Consider the following 26,654-nt stretch of genomic DNA (forward strand, 5'->3'; position numbering starts at 1 on the left):
GAAAAAGGGGCATAATTTTGTCAAAATGCCTGATAGAGTCACCTCCTCCTGTGTACAGGTTGGGGGCATGATGGTGAACAAGTGTGCAAAGTTTCAAAGCCATATGTCAATGGACTTAAAAATATTGAGGCGGTACACAAACTCTTACAAAATCTTTAACATAAGTGGTTACGCCAACGCCGACGCCGACGCTCGGGTGACTAGGATAGCTCTCCTTATCCTTCGAATAGTCGAGCTAAAAATAATAAAGAATACTTATGTTGGTATTGAATAGCCACTTCGTAAAGTTTGTCCTGATAAAGATACCATCTAGTGCAAACATCTGTTGCGTGCCGATCGAGTGCATGTCCAATACTTGTTTAAGATACGTGCGACACATGATTTTAGTGACACAGAATTTTAATCATTTTTTTTTCTTTTTGAAGGGCAAATTATTATGTTTCACAAATAATTTACAGGAACCTGAAATCTCAATCCAAATTTGCGGGTGCACCAAGCTTACATATTGAACAAAAGTTGTCTTATCCCATGATCTACGTCAAATATAAACACAAATTAATCAGCGAACGAAAAATGATTTAGGGCATTTTTATTTTCAAGTCAGTTATACATTACAACTACACAAATCATAAAATGCACCATGTTTCATTGGAAACAAAATCATAGAAAATTCATTTCTATGATACAAATAACCTATTTTAACAAAGGGATGTATATCTCACTGTTTCAAACTAACAGGCTCACTCAATCAACCAGTCCTGCCAAGTCATACAGCAGTACCATTCGGAGCCCCGCGACCATTTTTATTGAAAACAACCTCGAATGTATGCTGGTACATCATTAGAAGTAGTTCGTATTGTTTTGAATTACATCATTAAGTTCTATGTAGTATTTTTAATAGCTTGTATTTGTTGATCTAAGTTTAAAATTGATTGCCAGTGAAGTGTTTTATTGCAAACATAAATAAGATTGAATCATTCCAAAGATTTAAGTCTCATTAAGTTTAACTACTAAATTAAATTACAACGCGATCTACTTGCAGTGGACTCAAACATACCGAATTCCGAGTATGTAAACCGTCCATATACATCCGAGGTTGTTTTCGATAAATATGGCCGATGAGTTCAGAATGACAGCAGTACATTTGTACACTTCATCACATACACAGTCAAACATAAATAACATTTCTTCTGTCGTCGAGCATCTAAAACAATTAGCTACATAACATTTTGTGCTAAGGCGACATTTTGTCTTTTCTATCAATCATGATGAATTGGTTTTTAAAGAGACACTCTCATTCAAAATTAATACATACACATGTAAACAGACATAAATTTTGAGTAATATACCTTTAACTACTTATTACTAATAATGCATTTATGGAAAATATTAATTACTAATAACAAGACTGTAACTGTGTATTTAAAAGCTGAAAATGCAAAATAATAAATGATGGTGAGTGCTAAAAGATTAACTGTGATCTTTGGTCTCATAAGGTAGAACTACTGTTTTCTGCACCTTTCTTTCAAACTAAACTCGGATTCAGTCATTAGAACCATTGTTTTTGACATTTATTCATCCTTTTTGGTATATTAAAACAATTGTAATATTAAATATATACAAACACAAAATATTTCATTGGAAGTAAATCATAGAAAGTTCAGATCTATGAAAAGTAAACTGCCTTATCATGTGCAAAACACAGTTTCAAATAGCAAGCTTACTCTTTCACCAGTCCTGCCAAGTTATACAGCAGTTCATTTGTACACTACAGCTCATACATTTGTTTGTGAACAAACTTAGTGATCGTGAACAAACGCAGTCCGCATCATTGTGTAAGATTTCTGCATCTTCCATTAAGCATTCGCTTCTTCAATCTGAAAATCATAAGCAAGTAAACTATTGAAATGTGATTTCTTAGCTAACTGCGTGTTAAAGTATAAATATTACTTGCATGTTCATGCAATGAGCTACTGTAGTTCTTGCATGCTCTGTTAAAAATACTGAAACATATGTAAATGACATTGACAAAAACATTTACTGAGCTATTAACACCAAAAAATCCATTGCAGAACTATATACATAAAAACAAAAAACAAACAGTCATTTACAAACTTTTATAAAGTAACAAGGTTTTATACTTATTCTCAACCTAAAATGTTTGGAAAACAAATTTGACTATGTTGAAAGTGTAAACAATCTAGCAGGAATAATTAAGAACAAAAATTAAATTAAAATCATTCACATTCCATAAAGATCCAATCCATATTTGCAAATTACCTTTATGTTTGGAGCGATCTGACTTGCCGGGTTTCACCTTTGTCTTTGTGCTTGGTTTGCGGGGAACTTTCTCATTGGGTTTTTTAATATTTAACAATGGGTGGATCTCTGGAATGGAACAGAATTTTTTTATTTATTTTTTTATTTTCATTAACATTTATTTATATTTGTGTGCCCTTTATTATATACTTATGTAAAAAAACCAGTACCATTTTGTGTCTTTAATGACAATACCAATATTAAGTTCATTAATCAAAAAAAAGACTACCTTGCAAGTTACCTTGAATTGCCCCCACTGTATGGCCAGGTTACAGCTCTGTATGGCCAGGTTACAGCGCTAACAGGCCAAAATACAAGGGATTTTGACCAGTGGCCCTTGAGACTGACTATGACGGTCAATTTACACAGTACACAATTATGTCTTATAGCAAACAATATTCACTAAAATGAAGAAACAGAAAAAAAAAAATGATCACAATCAATACCATCAGTTGGGGCATTCTCCAGATCAACATCAAGGGCCCTAACTCTGGCCTTTTTGGCAGAATCAGGGGTGGGTTGTGACCCTTTTCTTTTACTCTGGCTCTCCTCCTGGGGCTAAAAACAAACCAAACACCAGCATTATAAGAAGATTGTATTTGCCATATGATTGAATCATACACCAAAATATATTGCTGCCAAGAAGAAGCATATATTGTTTTTGCAAGAATCAGCACAATCACACATGTACTTACAATTACTACAAAAATTACTACACAGGTAAAGAGGCCGAGTATCTATATTTTAAATGTATTTACTATAAAAGTGGTTCCCTTCAACAGTTAAAAAATATTACACAGGTAAAAGAGACAGCTCATTCTTATTTTGAATGTTTTTACTTTGTATTTAGTTTGGTGCAACTGTAAAAAACTATAACTCCACGAGTCGGATGTGTCGCCTGACGAATTATTTACTGTCGACACTAGAGCTGTTAGATTGGCATTTTATTCATTTATAGACAATGATGTTGCCATTTAACTTTCAAGTGTATGTGGCATTTGATAGTTTACGAGATATGCCACGGACAAAACCTAAGCAAGAAAATTAACAAAGGGAAATAACTCTTAAAATATGGCAGCAAGAGTAACGGTTCTTGTGCACTGCACTTGCCCTCAATGAGATCTATCTAGCTATGAAGTTTCAAGTTGATACCTCTTATATTCTTCAAGATATGCCCCGGACAAAACTTTAAGCATGAAAATTAACAAAGGGCAATAACTTTAAAACTAAGAAAGCATGAGTTACTGTTATTGTGCACTGCACTTGCCCTCCATGAGATCTATCTACATATGAAGTTTCAAGTTGATAACTCTTATATTCTAAAAGATATGCCCCGGACAAAACTTTAAGCATGAAAAATAACAAAGGGCAATAACTCTAAAAATATGGAAGCAAGAGTAACAGTTCTTGTGCACTATACTTGCCATCAATTAGATCTATCTACATATGAAATTTCAAGTTGATACCACTAATAGTTTAGGAGATATACCCCGGACAAGCGAAAATGGGACGCCGCCGCCAACGACGACGACGCCGCCGACAAAAGTAACCCCTATATGTCGTCTTTTCAGGCGACACAAAAACTACACATTTAAAGAGGCAGAGCATTCATATTTTCAATGTGTTCACTTTTAAAGCTGTCCCATCCACAGTAAATATATTACTACACAGGTATAGAGACAGAGCATTTATAATTTTAATGTTTCACTTTGAAAGAAGTTCCCCTCAACAAAAAAAACCTACTACACAGGTAAAGAAAAAGAGCATTATTGTTTTCAATGGTTTTACTTTAAAAGTAGATCCGTTGAGGGAAAGGTACAAATAAGAGAAGAATTATTCACTCATATACTTTTAATTTAGAAAGTGACAGAAAGTCAGGGTACTCACGTCAGGTTGGAGCGACCAGCCTTCCTCTGGTTCCTCTATCTCTGGGGCAACAGGCAGGTAAAGAAGGGCGTCTCCATCGTCATCCTCCTCATCACTGAAACACATACATCATATCATGTCTTGATAAATGAATTTATTCTTTGTTTTCAAGTATAAAATATGAAACTATTCACCTATAAAATTATTTCAAAAATTATATTTGATTACTTCTGGTAGAAAATAATATTTAATGAATTCTGATTGGTTGTTCCATCTGTCTTTTTCGATCTTTGTTTGTCGTGCCTGACACTTGACATTTTATAAAATATCATAAATAATTATCTCATTAAGTTTGCTAATGTGGTTTTTACATTTTCAAATGTATGAAAGAAGGAATTATTAATACTATCTATGCATTTAAAATAAAATAAAAAAATAAAAGCATACCATTACTCAAAATATCTTGTGCAAGTTATATCTAATAGTGAACAATACTATTGGAAATTTACTAAGTCAATCACAGGGGAAGCAACTTTTATTTGAGCTAGACTTATTCTCCCTCTCAGTTGCCTCCCTTTCTATTTTTAATTGATAAAAAAATTATTTCTATGATAATGATACTGTTGTATTTCTTGGGATGGGTGTGAGATGTACAATGACACAAGGTTTCGGTTACAAGTTTACTGTGTGAAGTCTGATTAATAAGTGCTATGAAAATGTACAAAATCAGTTTATAATAAACAATACATGCAATAGAGTTTATGATTAAAGGGAAGTAATGCAATTTAACTCATTGTCTATTGTTGTGTTTGAGCAGGGTATATAATACGACAGATACCATCACAAATGTTATTGAGAATCTATATTTCATGCATAAAATGGCTTGTTCTGAGAGATGTGAAGAAATATAATATATAAGGAATTAAGGTATACAAGGTACACATCATCACCTTAATGCAAGAAGTCTTCTTTTCTTTTTTGAGTTTATAAAGGTCTGCTCACGCCATATAATGATTGCATTATGGCTTGACCTGGTCACATCACTCAGTGTGACTTTAAATAAATTTTGAAGTAAAAGGAGGAAATTTACCCCCACCAGTTGCTAGTGTATTTACCAAAAGAGTAATTTTGGACCCTTATTGCCGCAAAACTTCTGATAAATGACATATAGAGTGGTCCCACAGCTCTTATTATTCTAAAGCAGGGCTTTTTTCTGCCCATTTTGGGAAAAGACCTTAGACATGTTGGGAAAATTTGCTTCGCGAATAAGCCTAAATTGAGAAATTTTACAGTGAAAAGAACAAGCTTTTCAATCTCCTGCAAATAAGGAAATTATTAAGTATTAGTTTCTTTCCCTTTCAAAAGACCCAAAACGGCTGAAATATCAATCCTATGTGTGTTTATATCTATTGCAAAAAATCATACCAGATAATATTTCATTCTAATCTCTGAATGTGATGAAAATAAATGATTTCTGAATTCAATTATCCCCAAAACTTTACATCACATAATTCAATAGGATGTTGAATGAACCAGTACAGGTAAAAAGTCTTCCATAAAAAAAGTGTTGTTTTTTTTATTGGGATTTTTTTTCTGAATATTGGGAAAAATATCATTTTGCTTTTGGAATGGGTCCGAAAGTTGAACAGTGGGTACAATAGAAAAAGCCCTGTAAAGGGTTTATTTTCTCTAATCTTGACAAGATATAAATTTAGAAGTTAATGCTCTTTAAAAATCAGCATGTTTAAATGTTCATAAATGAAATTCAAAGGACTACAATGTGTAATTATTTATAAAATTATGTTCATCGCTTTCGATTTCCTATACGAACAATGCAATAACTCAATATCTGCTTCTATTTATATATGCACTTATAGAGTTCAAGCTCCTTGTTGACGACATATAGTACTCACCTGCTGACAAAAGCCTGGATGGGCTCCACAGTGGTCACATCCACATCCACATCCTCCTCGTCCTCTGGAAACAATCGCACATACCATACATATTAGTCAAATGATTAAACATTGAACTGAATTTGGCTCTGCTAAATGTGACTAGTTTAATATTAGTAACTGCACGCACAACCCGAGATAGTGAAGTTATACATAAATGCTGCAGTGCGAATGTATTATATCACAGAAGGTAGTGGGTGAAGCAACTGTTTTGTACCATGTTGAAGGACAACCTTCAATAACTAGCTACGTATAAGTGAAAAGCGTTGTAAATCATCCACACAATTAATACTACACATTTATATTTCATGTAACCTTCCCAATATGATTGTTTATTCCAATATGATTGTTTATGTATAAACAAAAACATTAAAACATTCCTCAACATGGTACAAGTACTTATTTTGGCATTTAGCCTCTAGGAGTGATCTTGACCTATGAGTTACAGACCTGGGACATGTGACATGCCATCTTGGTGAACATTCATGTGAAGTTTCCAGGAAATCCTATAATGAATAGGTTATAACTTAGAGGGAGCCCTGACAAGGTTCATTTCAACCTTTTAACTTTTATGGTGACCTTGACTTTTGAGTTGCAAACCTGGGTGGTGTACATGACATCATCGTAAACCTTTAGGTTTTTTTTAAAGTGCTTTAATGCATGGTCAAAATACAGCCTGGATAAGGATCAATCTGGATGGATGCACTGGAGCACTGATGTACACAGAACCACCATTGTGACAACTGCCTTACTCAACGCATGCAGGCTTGACAAAAATCATAAAACATAAGAACTTGTCAAGATAATTGTATAATGGACAAGATCAAAAAATCCAACAAGAGTAACCAACCCTTAAGATCCTTTTTCTCCATTCCCTCCTCGGCGATGTCAAACTCGGACTCTCGCTCATCGTATTCCACATTCTCATCCAGTTCTTTGAAGTCCGGGGCAAACGCACTCCAGTTTTCCTGCAAAAACATACATTCAAACTGAAATCATCCTCTGCCTTAAACATTCTGGGTCATTTTAAGTTTAATATTGCTTAAGCTGTAAATTCTTTAAAGTTTGTTAGATTTTCTGTTTAATAGTTGATTGAGCATAATATGTTCTCTTTAATGTTTGTTTCATGTTGTGCCATATGTTTTGATACCTCTCATGCATATGTGGGCCACAAATGTAAATAAAACACGAAAACTCCTACTCCTCACTGTCTGTACCAGCAAAAGAGTTCAGATTACATGCTACAAATGAACTACAATATCTACCACTTGATTCTGCGCCCAGACAGACACCACACCACTCGAGATGGACACGATGATTGGTCGCACTGGATGCCACTGGAATAGAAGATATAAGTGGTGATTGAGTTATTCAATATCTTTGTAAAACCGTGTATAGGTTTGATCAGAAACCTTAAACATGGAAAATACATTAACAATTTTTAAATTAAATGTTTTATACAATATTTGTACCATATGCATATAAGGTAATACAATTGTAAGTACAAAGGTTATCAACTCATAATAGCAGAAACTATGGCCCACATAAGGACAACAGTACTGGTTTCTACCCAGGAATACACTCATAGAGTGATTCATGTCAGTATTCAGATGTTCTCAGAATTGAGCTACATTAAATAAGTTTGCAAACTGTAAAACCAGTGCTAACATACAGCAACATCAAGTAGAAGTTCTCCCTTAGTTCCGTGGAGGATTTTCACGAGGTTGCCAACTGCTTTCTCCCAGATATGGAGTGTGTGCTGCTTGGCAGAGCCTGCCACGATAAACTCTCCATCACCGGAGAAACAACACTTCTTCCACATTGTTCTAAAAATAACCAATTACAAGGCTTGTTATTTCAATGTACCAGTAATGAAAGGACAATCATTTTATTGAGTGTGAGCTGCTTGGCCGAGACCAACACGATGGCCGTCACCAAAAAGAGAAACATTTTTCTAACATTAACCAAAATGAAATACAAGCTCATTTATATCAATATATATTTAAAAAGCAATCCTTCTCTCAGATATGGATTGTGCGCCGCTTGAGCGAGTCTGCCGCAATGAACTCCCAATCAAAAGAATCAACACTACTTTCACATAATTCTATGGGAAACGAACCACAGGTATTTAAAATGTATAAAAAGCTATATCAGCTGATTAACATACATCCTAATAATCAAAATTCACTGTTTGTATCAATATGAACTGCAATTATGATCTCAATTTAGCTACCATTGAAAGCACTTAATTAATAACAATTCTGGTAAATTGCACTAATGTATGATGAGTTAGAATGTCTGAATGAGTCTTGTACGGATGCTCAACACACAAAAAAAATAAAGCTTTCATAAAGGGGCTATCTTGTCTTCTCCTATTATTTGGATGTGCAAGGAGAAATATGTGCGTATGTAAGTGGCTACTTGTTGACGAGGTCCTGTAGCTTCTGTATGGGTTCTGGTTCCCCATCCTTCGCACACGCCAGAACTTCCCCGCTTTCATACACGCGAATAATCCGGTCTGCTGAGTTTACCAGGAAACAACTGAAATACACACACATGTACTTGAATGATCACATGTGTTGTAATGTTGCCAAGAGCTATAGATAAGGGTTGTAATGGGCATAAATATGCTTTAAAATATGCCAATTACAATACAAAGTCAAAAATCTGTTGGAATCAGTATGAATATATCTTGTTATAACAGCATACCGTTACTACAATAAATAAACAACCATTACGGGAACAAGCATTTTGACCAGATGGCCACTAAATCAGTTTAGAATTTATTCAACTCCAATGCAGTGATCTCCCTTGAGGAAAATAGAGAAAAGAAGTTTTGGATGTGTAATGTTTTAATAAATTAAATTCTGCGTTTAGGATCAAGCCTATTGTGTAGCCCATTACACTTTATTGAATGAAACCAAGGTGTACAATACACTTCACAAAATTACATGAATAATATTATTAAGGGCATTCATTGGGCCTAAAAAAATAATACATTTGGTCCGGGTTACCCGACCCTACCTACGGAATAGGCGCCGACCCTACCGTTTTTATAGTCAGTTTTAAAAAAAAAATGAAAAACTTAAAAAAAAAATAATAATATTTGTTTTTGGTTTTTAAATATGGAGTTTAAAAACACCATTCTCCAATGATGAAAATGACATTCTAATATTAAGCCTAATAAAAAAAAAAAAAAAAAAAAAAAAAAGCCTACCTACCCTACCTATTTTTGAAAAGGATGTAACCCTAACCAAACAAATTTTTTTTTTTAGGCCTAACATATTAAACAAACATTATCTGTATCTCTGGTAGCCCATTTATAACGCTGCAATGATTACTAAAATACTTTTTTCAGTATGTCAAAGGAATGTGAAACTTCTAATAAATTTCAAAAATGTCTACTATAAATACATTTATTAGTATGCAGTGTTCTCAATAAGAACCTGCTGCAGGCCAAAATGGACAGTTCAAATGGCAATTGGGCCAGTTCAAATCTGGAAAAATAAATTAATTTTAAGTAGAATAAGAAGTAGCTGTTCAGTAACTTTACTTTTTGAGACTGTTCAACCGAAACTTATTGAGAACCCTGAGTATGTATTCTATTTTATAACACACTAGACAATGAGTGTGATATAAAAAAATATATTTTAAAACATCCATTATTACAAGTATGCATTGAAAACACAATATACTTTGAGGGGACAATCATACCATATTTTTCATAATACATGTACATGAGCTTTTTACTCTTAAAACAAGTTACAAAGTACACAATTATCAAATACAGCTTATAACAGTAACCAGGGCTGTCAAGTGATTTCCCACCTTAAAAAATATATAACTATTCCCATTTTAGTGTGAGTTTTCCCATCAAGAGTAGACTGTCCTGTTAATGAAGAAAACGATTGACCGAAATCACACAAAAATAAAAAAAAATACATCTTTCTTATGCAATATGCAGTTTCTAGGTACAATCATGGTACATGTATATGAATTTGAATCCAAAATGAATACAACAGAAATAATAAATTTATTTTTGATATTATAATAGCATAAGTATAACTGTGAACATTCAAAATTCCCGTTTGATGGCAACTATCTTTTTGAAAAGGCCTTGACCCTATTCCCTTAGAGCAAAAAGACAGCCCTATTAACTACATGTATGGAAAAGCACATACTCTCCCCTCCTTGCAAACTCTATAGACTTTATAGCGGTGGTGTTAAGAGTTCCCGTAGTAACACGGAATGATGCCTTCAGCTTGTGACCATCTTCAGTAAACACACATACCTGAAATATAATAAATATAATAATAAGGACAGGCCACAATTAAAGCAGCACTCTCACAGATTTTTATTTTCTTGGAATGAGCCACATTTGTGCAAATGTCTTGAAAACAGTCATATAAGACTTTTTACAAAAGATCAATTTTCATATTTCATATGATATTTCTGTTCAAAAATTATGTTTTATGGCGAAAAGCGCTGCTTACACTGTAATTAATGAATCTTTTGCTGTTTTCCAGACAACTGATATCTGTTCTATTGTGAGTTATCTTTTATCAGTGAACAAAAGGCATTGATGCGAAAATCAGCCTTTTCTGAGACAAAAATAAAACAAATGCCGAAACTGTCAATCTGTGATAGTGCAGCTTTAATGAATAGTTTATTTGGCCTTACTGTACTGACTCAGTTGTCATTATTTCTTTAACGTTATTGAGTAAAGACATAAGGAATTAAAGACGCCTTTTTACTTTAATTGAAGATTCAACCTTATCTGCGTTATGAATATAGGGTTTAATTCAGGTTTTAAAATGGACAGTATGCTGAAAAAGAGGGACAGGGTGCCAAGGGAGAATAGAGCACATTGTATTTGTCATTTTCGGCTCAAGCAAATTAAGAACTGTGTAGCATAAAATAGTCATTAATAATTAAATCAGGACGATCAGCTTTCCCTCGTTTCATAATATTTCATGAATGCGATTTTTACTTAAGATCCTTTGCGTTAACTTTTATTTAGAATAATAAGTGTCATACTTTAGATCCTTTTTATGCTTACACTTCAGCGTAAGCGTCATTAATTTTAACTATAGTTTTAAGCAAGTTGGCTTTGGTCTTATATATTAAAATGAAGTTTTCTCGTTTTCTCCACTGTATACGAAACATTCGCGAATACTATTTTTTGCTTTTAAGGTGTGTTGTTAGAATACAAATTTCATAATTCCAAAACCATTGGTTGGGTACAATTTACAATCATTTACACGTATTCTATTTTCAGTTTCACATGGATATGCAAAACAGAAATAAGCCATACAAGTGTTTGATTTGTGATGCAGCGTTCTCTCAGAAGCCTAATTTACAAAGACATAAACGCATACACACAGGAGAGAAGAGATACTTGTGTGACATGTGTGAGGCTGCCTTCTGTCGGAAAAGTTCTCTACAACAGCACAAAAGAATACACACAGGCGAGCAGCCATTCAAATGTCACATATGTGAGAGTACTTTTGCTTATAAATATTACTTACAGGATCATATCAGAACACACACAGGAGAAAAGCCATACATATGTGATGTCTGTGATGCGGCATTTTCTCGGAAAAGCACTTTACGGATTCATAAAAGGATTCACACAGGTGAAATGCCATACATGTGTGATGAATGTGATGAAATGTTCTCTTATAAAGATGCCTTACATAATCACAAGAGAAAACACACAGGAGAGATTAAGATGCATCATGTATACACGTGTCACATATGTGATGCTGCTTTCCCTCATAAAAACTCATTACAGATACATTTAAGAATGCACAAAGGTGAAAAGCCATACAAATGTGATACATGTGGTGCTGCCTTCTCTCAAAAATGTCATTTACAGACACACATGAGAATACACACAGGAGAAAGGCCATTCATGTGTGAGACATGTGATGCTGATTTTGCTGCGAAAAGTAATTTACAGACGCATTTACGAATACACACAGGAGAAAGGCCGTACAAGTGTGATCTATGTTGTGCTGATTTCTATAAGAAAAGTAATCTACAGAGGCATATGCGAATACACACTGGATAGTAGCCGTATATGCGTGGTGCATGGTCTGGTGGTCTCTCTTGAAACAGTCATTAACAGAATCATTTAAAAAAAAGATTGAAGGAAAGACATGCGTCGGTGATGCTCTAAAATGTTTAAGGACACATATACTAATACACACAAGAGTAGAGTCAAACATGTGACATGTATGAAGGACATTTAATAATGTAAACTTTAATTATTAGATGAATGTTATTGTTTTAAAACAAACAATTTCATTAAAACACAAGATTCGATATTTCATGAAAATGGTGTCTTTTAAAAACGCGTATTTTTTTCTTCTTTAGTATTTCGATGAAAAAATACAAGCAGGCTTTTATTCAGAATAAATATCATTTGAAAATGAGCCTACAGTTATTATTACATTTATATATTATATATTTTGATTTATCACAAGTGAAAATGCGTACATTGTTGCTTATGTTGCTTTTTATGAGCCTGCATATATAAGTTATTTGTTTTTATTTGGTTTCTAACATTTTTTTCAAGCAACATTTCTTTTAGTTTTGGAATGTATATTAGCGAATATTATAGTCAACTGCAAACATTGCCATACACGGAATCATACAAACGTTTAACCTCAGATTAAGTCGATGATGATGACGATGATGATGATGATGATGATGATGAATGTCTCATGTTTGTCTTATGAATGTCTTATGTATGTCGTATATATGTCTAATGTACGTCTGATATATTTGGTTTCACTTGCAATTATAAAATATAAACTATTTGGGAAGAAAAGCCAGGGTTCTTCGCTTGTTTTCTATTAATAAATTACCAAGAATTTCCAGTTTGAAGGATACGTCATATTACTTTTAGACTATTTTGACGATAAATAACATAACACATATTATTTTTAGAAATAATATATTATGTATCATACAGATGTAATAATTGAAGTGTTTTCACACGAAAAGCAATAAGAAATAAGTATTTGGAAAAAAAACTATTTCAAAACTTCAATGTTAAAATATTAATTATCAGTTCTTTTCTCATGTCTGAGATTTCAAACCTATCATGTTATCGTTGTATATATGTTTAATTGAATATATTATATCTATCATGTAATGAGGAGCACTTTGTGTTCAAGTTACTTAATAAATAAGTTGAATCTTGAATCTTGAATCTTCATCTGATGAGAGCCTCTTGTAGTCTCACCGACTAAACTGTAAACCAATCAACACGTTTCATTTCCTAGCTAATAGTTAACACGTGTATCTGTAAAAAATGCACAACAAAGACGCAGTAAGTTCTTATTGTGTAACAAGTTGCCCTTTGTTATAAACTGAAAAAAATATGTTGCTTACAGCTCGTGTCTTGAACACACTTATAATAACGCATGCATTTTTTACTCTGCATTCAACAAAAATTGCATTAAATTACCACGCCAGACATAAAAAGTGTTTAAACATACTAATAATGGTCATACAGTACCAATGTTAAGTGCATATGCTGTCGAAAAGGAATAAAAGGTGCACAGTAAAACACAGTTTTAAGTCACGCAATTTTCTACTTTGACTTCGTAAACAAGTTATCGTTCAGTACCTTTTTTTGTGAAGGTCTCTAGAAAAACAAAGGTTAAAAAAAACACTAGAGGAGCTATTACGTATGACCGCAGGGTAAACGTTTATATATTGCGATATAAACTTACATACCGATGCAAATTCTCTCTCTCTCTCTCTCTCTCTCTCCCTCCCCCCACTAAAAAAATAAATAAATAATAAAATAAATAAAACAAACAAACAAACACCGAAATACTTTCACAAATCGCCATTTTGTTGCGCATCTTACATTTCCTTCACTTAAATTTCCGCAAACGAAAAACAAATTACGTTTGACCCCCTTGAGCTGATATCTTGTTAAATGCTCATTATAACCTTAAGTCGGAGTCTTGTTTATGCGATGTTTCTTCATTTCCTTTCGGTTCATCGTGCCATATCACACAGCTGACCGGGAAGCGAAAATAAATGGTATCGAGTAGTTTTCATTATAAAAGTATAATGTTAAAACAATGTTTGACACCTTCATTTCGGCGCCGAGATGCATATGTATATTTGCTTAAAATAATTCATTGTAATTGATAAAAATATATTAAAGACCATACGATTACAAGATTTACTCATGCTGCCATACACTTGTAACCTCAATGCTACCGTACACATATCTGCTCAATACCATCGTACACATGTCAAATCCATGCTACTGAACACATGTCACCTCCTAGCTACCGTACACATATCAGCTAAATACCACCGTAAACATGTCACCTCTATGCTACCGTAAACATGTTACCTTTATGCTATCGTAAACATGTCACCCCATGCTACAGTACGCCTGTCACCTTCATGCTACTGAACACATGTCACCTTCATGCCACCGTAAACATGTCACCTTTTTGCTACCCTACACATGTCACCTGTATGGTATCGTACACATTTAAACTCAATGCTACAGTACACATGTCACCTCTATCCTACCGTAAACATGTCAACTGTATGCTACCGTACACATGTCACCTCTTTGCTACCCTACACTTGTCACCTCTATGCTATCGTACACATGTTACCTCTATGCTACCGTACACATGTCACCTCTATGCTATCTTACACATGTCACCTCTATGCTATCGTACACATTTCACCTCTATGCTACCGTACACATGTCACCTCTATGCTACCGTACACATGTCACCTCTATGCTACCCTACACATGTCACCTCTATGCTATCCTACACATGTCACCTCTATGCTACCGTACATATGTCACCTCAATGCCACCGTATACATGTCACCTCAATGCTACCGTACACATGTCACCTCTATGTTATCGTATACATGTCAACTAAATGCTACCATACACATGTCACCTCTATGCTACCGTATACATGTCACCTCAATGCTACCGTACACATATCACCTCAATGCTATCGTATACATGTCAACTCAATGCTACCGTATACATGTCACCTCTATGGTATCGTACACATTTAAACTCAATGCTACCATACACATGTCACACCTATGCTATCGTAAACAAGTCACCTCTATGCTATCGAACACATGTCACCTCTTTGCTACCCTAAACATGTCACCTCTATGATATCGTACACATACCACCTCTATGCTACCGTACACATGTCACCTCTATGCTATCGTATACATGTCACCTCTATGCTACCGTACAAATGTCACTCCTATGCTACCGTACACATGTCACCTCTATGCTACCCTACATAAATCACCTCTATGCTACCGTATACATGGCACCTCTATGCTACCATACACATATCACCTCTATGCTACCCTACACATGTCACCTCTATGCTATCGTACACATGTCACCTAAATGCTACCGTAAACATGTCACCTCTATGCTACCGTATATATGTCACCTCAATGTTACCGTATACATGTCACCTCAATGCTATCGTACACATGTCAACTGGATACTACCGTACACATGTCACCTCAATGCTACCGTACGCATGTCACCTCAGTGCTTCCGTACACATGTCACCTTCATGCTACCGTACACATGTCACCTCAATGCTGCCGTACACATATCACCTCAATGCTACCGTACACATGTCACCTTCATGCTACCGTACACATGTCACCTCAATGCTACCGTACACATGTCACCTTCATGCTACCGTACACATGTCACCTCAATGCTACCGTACACATGTCACCGCTTTGCTACCGAAAACATGTCACCCTCAAGCTGTCGTATACAAGTCATAATTATGCTTTCGTACCAATCTCACCTTCAAGAAATCGTACACATGTCACCTCTATGGTAGCATACAAATGTCACATGCATACTATCGTACACATGTCACCTTCATGCTATCGAACAAATATCACCTTCATGCTACCGTACATATGTCACCTCAATGCTGCCGTACACATATCACCTCAATGCTACCGTACACATGTCACCTTCATGCTACCGTACACATGTCACCTCAATGCTACCGTACACATGTCACCTCTATGCTACCGAAAACATGTCACCTTCAAGCTGCCGTATACAAGTCATAATTATGCTTCCGTACAAATCTCACCTTCATGCTAACATACACATGTCACCTTCAAGAAATCGTACACATGTCACCTCTATGGTAGCATACAAATGTCACATGCATACTATCGTACACATGTCACCTTCATGCTATCGAACAAATATCACCTTCATGCTACCGTACACATGTCACCTCAATGTTGCCGTACACATATCACCTCAATGCTACCGTACACATGTCACCTTCATGCTACCGTACACATGTCACCTCAATGCTACCGTACACATGTCACCGCTTTGCTACCGAAAACATGTCACCTTCAAGCAGCCGTATACAAGTCATAATTATGCTTCCGTACAAATCTCACCTTCATGCTACCGTACATATGTCACCTTCATGCTACCATACACATGTCACCTTCACGAAATCGTACACATGTCACCTCTATGGTAGCATACAAATGTCACATGCATACTATCGTACACATGTCACCTTCATGCTATCGAACAAATATCACCTTCATGCTACCGTACACATGTCACCTCAATGCTACGGAATACATGTCACCATCATGGTACCGCACACATTTCACCTTCATGCAACTGTACACATTTCACATTCATGCTACTGTACACATTTCACCTACATACAACGCTAAAAATGTCACATCTAAGCTACCGTACACATGTCACCTCAATACTACCGAACACATGACATGTTCATGCTACCGCACTCATGTCACCTCTACGCTACCGAACACATGTCACTTCCATGCGTCCGTACATATGCCATTTTCATGCTACCGTACACTTGTCACCCCTATGCTACCGTACAAAGGTCACCTCAATACTACCGTACACATGTCATATCTTTGCTTCCGTACACATGTCACCTTCATGATACCGTAAACATGTCACCTTAAGTTACCGTATACATGTCACCTTCATTCTACCGTACACATTTCGCTTACATGATACCGTACACATGTCACGTTCATACAACCATGCAATTCTTACCTTCATGCTACCGTTCAAATGCCACCTTCATGTTACTGTACACAAGTCACCTTCATGCCACCGTATATATGTCACCTTCATGCTACCGTAAAAATGTCACCTCTATGCTACCGTACACATGTCACCCACATGCTACTGTACAATTGTCACCTTCATGCTACCGTACACATGTCGACTTCATGTTATCGTACACATATCTACTTCTTGTTACCGTACATATATCACTACTATGCTACCGTACGCATGTCACCTTCAGGAAACCGTACACATGACACCTGCCTGTTACTGTACCCATGTCACCAAAACGTTACCAACTGTGCGGGTACCCGGTTACCAGTGCATGACCTTCATGCAACCAACGCGATGCTCTGAAAAAATCGCATATTTGTTTGAAAATATTAGACGTTCGATCATTTTTGCAAAGTAATTAAAGAACTGATATTCTTTATAAATTTCATATAAGCAGCAAATAGTATATGACAATGTATCAATGGAGTATTATTGTTGAACAGTAGTTGTATCAGACAGTTAATCATAAGTCATGAGTATCGAAACTGACCAATAACGATAAATTTGATATATGGTGAATTCCAGTATTATCAAGAACAAATCTAACTAAACTACAATTTCTACATCATTGAGAAATAACAAAAACAGTTTCGACCAAAGACCATAACCGTGTGTGTGTGTGTGTGTGTGTGCGTGCGTGCGTGCGTGTGTGTGTGTTATTCTACCAATAAGTAAAAATCTACGGTTAAAAGTTCAATATTTAAATAATGTCTTAAGAATCTATCACATACATATTAAAATCGAACACTTCAAATACATAAATAGAAATTCTACTAGAAAGCAGCCTACATTTATATAAAGAAGATGTCTAAATTATAAAATAGTCTACGAGAATCAATGTTTCATATTTGTTTTTAGATAAAATGTATCCTTGGCATTATATCAACTAGCTAGTTTGAAATTATTTTCTGTTTTTAAAATGACGGATTTCTCACTAGCTAGTTTCTTAAACCACCCCTATCAGTGATGGGGGCGGTATGTGCTGGTTTGCACTGAGGACTATGCCTCAGTGCGTTTGCCTGGATTTTATCATACTATTATTATTATATATTTTTAATTGGTGATTTCTTTTTTGTTATCTCTTTTTTCGTTATACAACAGCGACCTTCAACAAAAAAGATAAAGGTATGTTATACACACACATATATATAAGTGTCCAACTGTTGTTGTGTTTTTATTTATTTTTGGACTTATTGAACCTGGGGCTACCCATGGGGTTTGTACACCGGTTCTCACTAAATTTGGATCGAAATAGGGTGCTGGTATGTAGAAATGTAGAACAGTGAATCTACGAAGCCCAGTGTTAACTTACCACAGGGGCCACCCCAGGTTTATTGAGGCATGATAGTATATGACAAGTTAATATTTTATTGACAGTAGAGCTTGTGTCGGTGTGTAATCAGGCAAACCAGGACGGAGAATGTAGCCAATCCCAGCATAAGACTCCACCATATGGTGTTACAATATGTGATAGGCTTGCCAAGGATTTATTAACAAAAGAAATAAAATAGAAAATGGTTGATCCTCCAGGGTGAATTTAAAATATACACTAAAACCGTTTCCGGATGGTATTTTAATGCTGGCATAAACAAAGACTGTACTTATTATTAAATTGAAAACGATCCTTTTCAGGGCCACTGTTAAAATTTTAAATAGTATTTTAAAATGTTATATACATTATTTACATAAAAAATGGATTCTCACCCGGAGGAACGATAAATAGATTATATGCAACGGCTGGTGAATAATTAAAACAACATAGAAACAAACTCCACGAAGCCTTCTCCCCTTAATTGTGTGGGGTTTTATAATAGAAAATGAAAATATAAAAAGGGTGAATGTTTGTGCTATTCTACATGGATGGCTCCGTTCAGTTTCATTACTTAATTATTCTTTCGCTCCGGGATAGAGAGAAGAACGAGTTCGAGAGTTGCCATTGGTTGTGTTACCTGACACTCTCCCCTAATGGAGGTAATATTGAGGAGAAAGTGTCACGTGACAAATCCAGTCAATGGAGGAAGGATAAACAGACGAACTATTAAAAGGTCAGTTTGTCGTTATAGGTATGAAATCACCATTGCATCATATGTACTTCCGTTGTGTGGAAAATTTTCAATAAAAAAAATAATGTTTTTATGACTGAAAGACATGTTTTCACATGCTCAATACACTGTAAATCAAAAATATCAGTATTCCTGAAACTTTTGTACATTGAGTATCTATTATTGCTTGATTTATCATTTAGAATAGAGATTTAAGCATAAACTACTGCCCTATAGTTGAAAGGTCATTTTGGAAAAACTGTCATGGCGGACTGTGCAATTTTTAGAGTTTGTTTTTCAAGTGGAGAGATTATTCTTAGGAATAACTTTTTTATTGGCTTAAAAGGTAATTTAAAGCTTGTACTTTAAGAATATGTATGTTTATCATAGTCTGCATTCGCTCGAAATGCCTTTAAATGCTGTCTAAAAATAATCATTTCACATTGAATTATAGAGGAAATGACAACGGTGGTGTGTAACCTTATATTCACTTTAATTGTTCAATGAAACACGCACTACTAGTACTATTATTATTACCAGAAGTGTGCACTATTATGAGAGTACGATATATACTTCTGACCGATAGGTATGTCTCACAAACGAGAGTACACACAAACTTGATCGATGGGATTCACGTGCCCGTTTGAATGTTTCCCACGGTAATTACTATAATGATTATTAACAAAATTGTAAGGCTAATGTTTTAACTTTAAATTAACCTGTGATCGGTCATGGTTTTAATACTATTCTTTATTTAAACAGTTGTTAGTGCTATAGATCTGATATTTGTAAATAAATAAAAATGTATTGCCAAAACATATTTCATTGGCTATTAAGATTTTATATTACTCATTTAGTTATTATATTTCTAATAGAAAATTTCATGTTAATTTTGCTAGGAATCTGGGTGTACTGAACGGAACCTTCCTGACAGTTGACCTGGGTAGGATAAAGCTGTCGGTTAAATGGGTAAAACTAACAATTAAATAAATCATAATTAAAAAAATATAATTGATAGCTTAATTAGATATGACGTTCATTATTGAACGACACATAAAATAAACTGTTCCTGACTTATTAAAATATCCTAACCCCAATAATATACAATAACTACATTGCACAACAATTTTATATGAGGTCTAAATCTTGTCGGTTATCTGGCAGTCAACCAGGAAATTGACAAGTGACCTGAAGACAAATCTCTCGGCGGCCTTGCGGGGGTCAGAATATTGTTTATATTAAAATCTAAACCAGAAATCCTTAGGGCCGCCCTAAGTTCTGCCCTCTGGCCCCTGTAAGTGTCACAGTGTAACAGAATGTGGGAGGTGTCACAATAAACGCACAGAATAATTTCTTCTGTTTAGCACTTAATATTTTTTATTAACAGTGCAGTACAAACATATTTTCGGTTGTTGAGTAGTTTGAGCGAAATCCAGCTTGAAATTCATTTATAAGGTCTTTATTCTCAGCAAATGTTTGTAGACGTTTATTTATTGTTGATCAGTATAGAAAATACAGGTAAGTTTGAGGTGCGAAGAGATAATTGGTGATAATTTGGTAAGAGAGAAAATTGGCGGTTGGGAAAGTTGGAACAAACCGTTGGTATAATAAATTTGTAATTAGTGCCATATCAAAAGGTGACGCAAAGTTATTTCGATATCTAGGTGGGAAAACCTGTCAAAGAGCAGAACTTGAGATATCACATTTCAGGTGTGAAAACATGACAATGAGCAGATCATGAGACATCTGGCTTCTATGTGTGAAAACATGACAATGAGCAATTATTGAATTATAACTTATTTGCGATGTTCCCACTTCTTTATTATTTACAAGTGCCAGTGCAAAATAGTTATGGTACATGTATAACGCATTTTGTGCGTCTATTTGTTACATTCAACGGACATTGCATCATTTTAAAAATAGGCAGAGGATTTGTTCCAGGTATGGGCATTTTGTACGAGTTTTGTCACGACTGTTATATTAAACAACTACATTTAAAATATGTGTTAGATGTCGCCGTGCCAATGAAAATTACTTATAAATTGAACGGGCATAACACGAGATTTGTCAGTTTCGACTAAAGCAAATGAAGAACTGTGTAGCATAAAATAGTCATTAATAATTAAATCAGGACGATCAGCTTTCCCTCGTTTCGTAAAATTTCATGAATACGATTTTTACATAAGATCCTTTGCGTTAACTTTTATTTAGAATAATATGAGTTTTACTTTAGATCCTTTTATGCTTACACTTCAGCGTAAGCGTCATTAATTTAACGATAGTTTTAAGCAAGCGTGCTTTAGTCTTATTATATATCACAATGAAGTTTTCTCGTTTCCCCACTGTATACAAATCATTCGCGATTATGTTAGTTTGATGGTGTGTTGTTTTAAGACAAATTTCATAATTCCAAAACCATTGGTTGTGTACAATTTACATGTACAATCATTTACAAGTATTCTATTTTCAGTTTCACATGGATAAGCACAAGAGAAATAAGTCATACAAGTGTGTGATTTGTGATGCTGCTTTTTCTAAGAAGCATAATTTACAAAGACATAATCTCATACACACAGAAGAGAAGCCATACTTGTGTGACATGTGTGAGGCTACCTTCTGTCGGAAAAGATCTCTACAAGAGCACAAAAGAATACACACAGGCGAGCAGGCATTCAAATGTCACTTATGTGAGGGTACTTTTGCTTATAAATATTACTTACAGGATCATATCAGAACACACACAGGAGAAAAGCCATACATATGTGATGTCTGTGATGCGGCATTTTCTCGGAAAAGCACTTTACGGATCCATAAAAGGATTCACACAGGTGAAATGCCATACCAGTGTGATGAATGTGATGAAATGTTCTCTTATAAAGATGCCTTACATAATCACAAGAGAAAACACACAGGAGAGATTAAGATACAACATGTATACACGTGTCACATATGTGATGCTGCTTTCCCTCATAAAAAATCATTACAGATACATTTAAGAATGCACAAAGGTAAAGGCCATACAAATGTGATACATGTGGTGCTGCCTTCTCTCAAAAATGTCATTTACAGACACACATGAGAATACACACAGGAGAAAGGCCATTCCAGTGTGAGACATGTGATGCTGATTTTGCTGCGAAAAGTAATTTACAGACGAATTTACGAATACACACGGGAGAAAGGCCATTCAAGTGTGAGACATGTGATGCTGATTTTGCTGCGAAAAGTAATTTACAGACGCATTTGCGAATACACACGGGAGAAAGGCCGTACAAGTGTGATCTATGTTGTGCTGATTTCTATAAGAAAAGTAATCTACAGAGGCATATGCGAATACACACTGGATAGTAGCCGTATATGCGTGGTGCATGGTCTGGTGGTCTCTCTTGAAACAGTCATTAACAGAATCATTTAAAAAACAAAATTGAAGGAAAGAAATTCGTCGGTGTTGCTCTCCCCAATTAAAAGTTTAAGGACACATATACTAATACACACAAGAGTAGAGCCAAACATGTGTGATGTATGTGAAGAAATGTATGAAGGACATTTAATAATGTAAACTTTAATTATTAGATGAATGCTATTCTTTTAAAACAAACAATTTCATTAAAACACAAGATTCGATATTTCATGAAAATGGTGTCTTTTAAAAACGCGTAATTTTTTCTTCTTTAGTATTTCGATGAAACAAATGAAAGCAGGCTTTTATTCAGCATAAATATCATTTGAAAATGAGCCTACAGATATTATTACATTTATATATTATATATTTTGATTTATCACAAGTGAAAATGCGTACATTGTTGCTTATGTTGCTTTTTATGAGCCTGCATATATAATTTATTTGTTTTTATTTGATTTCTAACATTTTTTTCAAGCAACATTTCTTTTAGTTTTGGAATGTATATTAGCGAATATTATAGTCAACTGCAAACATTGCCATACACGGAATCATACAAACGTTTAACCTCAGATTAAGTCGATGATGATGATGATGATGGTGATGATGATGAATGTCTTATGTTTGTCTTATGAATGTCTTATGTATGTCGTATATATGTCTAATGTACGTCTGATATATTTGGTTTCACTTGCAATTATAAAATATAAACTATTTGGGACGAAAAGCCAGGGTAATTCGCTTGTTTTCTATTAATAAATTACCAAGAATTTCCAGTTTGAAGGATACGTCATATTACTTTTAGACTCTTTTGACGAAAAATAACATAACACATATTATTTTTAGAAATAATATATCATGTATCATACAGATGTAATAATTGAAGTGTTTTCACACGAAAAGCAATAAGAAATAAGTATTTGGAAAAAAAACTATTTCAAAACTTCAATGTTAAAATATTAATTATCAGTTCTTTTCTCATGTCTGAGATTTCAAACCTATCATGTTATCGTTGTATATATGTTTAATTGAATATATTATATCTATCATGTAATGAGCAGCACTTTGTGTTCAAGTTACTTAATAAATAAGTTGAATCTTGAATCTTCATCTGATGAGTGCCTCTTGTAGTCTCACCGACTAAACTGTAAACCAATCAACACGTTTGATTTCCTAGCTAATAGTTAACACGTGTATCTGTAAAAAATGCACAACAAAGACGCAGGACGTTCTTATTGTGTAACAAGTTGCCCTTTGTTATAAACTAAAAAAAATATGTGGCTTACAGCTCGTGTCTTGAACACACTTATAATAACGCATGCATTTTTTACTCTGCATTCAACAAAAATTGCATTAAATTACCACGCCAGACATATAAAGTGTTTAAACATACTAATAATGGTCATATAGTACCAATGTTAAGGGCATATGCTGTCGAAAAGGAATAAAAGGTGCACAGTAAAACACAGTTTTAAGTCACGCAATATTCTACTTTGACTTTGTAAACAAGTTATCGTTCAGTACCTTTTTTTGTGAAGGCCTCTAGAAAAACAAAGGTTAAAAAAACACTAGAGGAGCTATTACGTATGACCGCAGGGTAAACGTTTATATATTGCGATATAAACTTACATACCGATGCAAATTCTCTCTCTCTCTCTCCCTCCCCCACTAAAAAAATAAATAATAATAAAATAAATAAAACAAACAAACACCGAAATACTTTCACAAATCGCCATTTTGTTGCGCATCTTACATTTCCTTCACTTAAATTTCCGCAAACGAAAAACAAATTAGGTTTGACCCCCTTGAGCTGATATCTTGTTAAATGCTCATTATAACCTTAAGTCGGAGTCTTGTTTATGCGATGTTTCTTCATTTCCTTTCGGTTCATCGTGCCATATCACACAGCTGACCGGGAAGCGAAAATAATAGGTATCGAGTAGTTTTCATTATAAAAGTATAATGTTAAAACAATGTTTGACACCTTCATTTCGGCGCCGAGATGCATATGTATATTTGCTTAAAATAATTCATTGTAATTGATAAAAATATATTAAAGACCATACGATTACAAGATTTACTCATGCTGCCATACACTTGTAACCTCAATGCTACCGTACACCTATCTGCTCAATACCATCGTACACATGTCAAATCCATGCTACCGAACACATGTCACCTTCATGCTACCGTACACATATCAGCTAAATACCACCGTAAACATGTCACCTCCATGCTACCGTAAACATGTTACCTTTATGCTATCGTAAACATGTCACCCCATGCTACAGTACGCCTGTCACCTTCATGCTACTGAACACATGTCACCTTCATGCCACCGTAAACATGTCACCTCTTTGCTACCCTACACATGTCACCTGTATGGTATCGTACACATTTAAACTCAATGCTACAGTACACATGTCACCTCTATCCTACCGTAAACATGTCAACTGTATGCTACCGTACACATGTCACCTCTTTGCTACCCTACACTTGTCACCTCTATGCTATCGTACACATGTTACCTCTATGCTACCGTACACATGTCACCTCTATGCTATCGTACACATGTCACCTCTATGCTATCGTACACATGTCACCTCTATGCTACCGTACACATGTCACCTCTATGCAACCGTACACATATCACCTCTTTGCTACCCTATACATGTCACCTCTATGCTATCCTACACATGTCACCTCTATGCTACCGTACATATGTCACCTCAATGCTACCGTATACATGTCACCTCAATGCTACCGTACACATGTCACCTCTATGTTATCGTATACATGTCAACTAAATGCTACCATACACATGTCACCTCTATGCTACCGTATACATGTCACCTCAATGCTACCGTACACATATCACCTCAATGCTATCGTATACATGTCAACTCAATGCTACCGTATACATGTCACCTCTATGGTATCGTACACATTTAAACACAATGCTACCATACACATGTCACACCTATGCTATCGTAAACAAGTCACCTCTATGCTATCGTACACATGTCACCTCTTTGCTACCCTAAACATGTCACCTCTATGATATCGTACACATACCACCTCTATGCTACCGTACACATGTCACCTCTATGCTATCGTATACATGTCACCTCTATACTACCGTACACATGTCACTCCTATGCTACCGTACACATGTCGCCTCTATGCTACCCTACATAAATCACCTCTATGCTACCGTATACATGGCACCTTTATGCTACCGTACACATATCACCTCTATGCTACCCTACACATGTCACCTCTATGCTATCGTACACATGTCACCTAAATGCTACCGTACACATGTCACTTCTATGCTGCCGTATATATGTCACCTCAATGTTACCGTATACATGTCACCTCAATGCTATCGTACACATGTCACCTCGATACTACCGTATACATGTCACCTCAATGCTACCGTACGCATGTCACCTCAATGATTCCATACACATGTCACCTTCATGCTACCGTACACATGTCACCTCAATGCTGCCGTACACATATTACCTCAATGCTACCGTACACATGTCACCTTCATGCTACCGTACACATGTCACCTTAATGCTACCGTACACATGTCACCTTCATGCTACCGTACACATGTCACCTCAATGCTACCGTACACATGTCACCGCTTTGCTACCGAAAACATGTCACCTTCAAGCTGCCGTATACAAGTCATAATTATGCTTCCGTACAAATCTCACCTTCAAGAAATCGTACACATGTCACCTCTATGGTAGCATACACATGTCACATGCATACTATCGTACACATGTCACCTTCATGCTATCAAACAAATATCACCTTCATGCTACCGTACACATGTCACCTCAATGCTGCCGTACACA

At 35.3% G+C, this 26,654-nt stretch overlaps 1 protein-coding gene across 1 annotated transcript; it reads right to left on the reverse strand.

The window, feature by feature from the left end:
* Nucleotides 1-1,731: 1,731 nt before the first annotated feature.
* Nucleotides 1,732-17,277, reverse strand: LOC128235710 (retinoblastoma-binding protein 5-like). The gene is made up of 11 exons (XM_052950511.1): nucleotides 17,272-17,277; nucleotides 10,319-10,428; nucleotides 8,559-8,678; nucleotides 7,810-7,963; nucleotides 7,403-7,474; nucleotides 6,988-7,105; nucleotides 6,099-6,162; nucleotides 4,207-4,300; nucleotides 2,766-2,877; nucleotides 2,281-2,388; nucleotides 1,732-1,877 (listed from the first exon to the last, which is right to left on the reverse strand). Exons 1-11 carry the CDS (start codon nucleotides 17,275-17,277, stop codon nucleotides 1,873-1,875), a joined length of 963 nt encoding a protein of 320 aa, XP_052806471.1. The 3' UTR covers nucleotides 1,732-1,872.
* Between the last annotated feature and the right edge of the window lie 9,377 nt (nucleotides 17,278-26,654).

This window comes from Mya arenaria, chromosome 5 (assembly GCF_026914265.1).
Source record: "Mya arenaria isolate MELC-2E11 chromosome 5, ASM2691426v1".
NCBI lineage: Eukaryota > Metazoa > Mollusca > Bivalvia > Myida > Myidae > Mya > Mya arenaria.

Coding starts and splice junctions, on each gene's coding strand:
- LOC128235710 (XM_052950511.1), bottom strand. Junction 7,106..7,402: donor TCTGGGCGCAGAATCAAGTG/GTAGATATTGTA, acceptor ATGTTTTTGCAG/GAAAACTGGAGTGCGTTTGC. Junction 2,389..2,765: donor GGAGAATGCCCCAACTGATG/GTATTGATTGTG, acceptor GTTCCATTCCAG/AGATCCACCCATTGTTAAAT.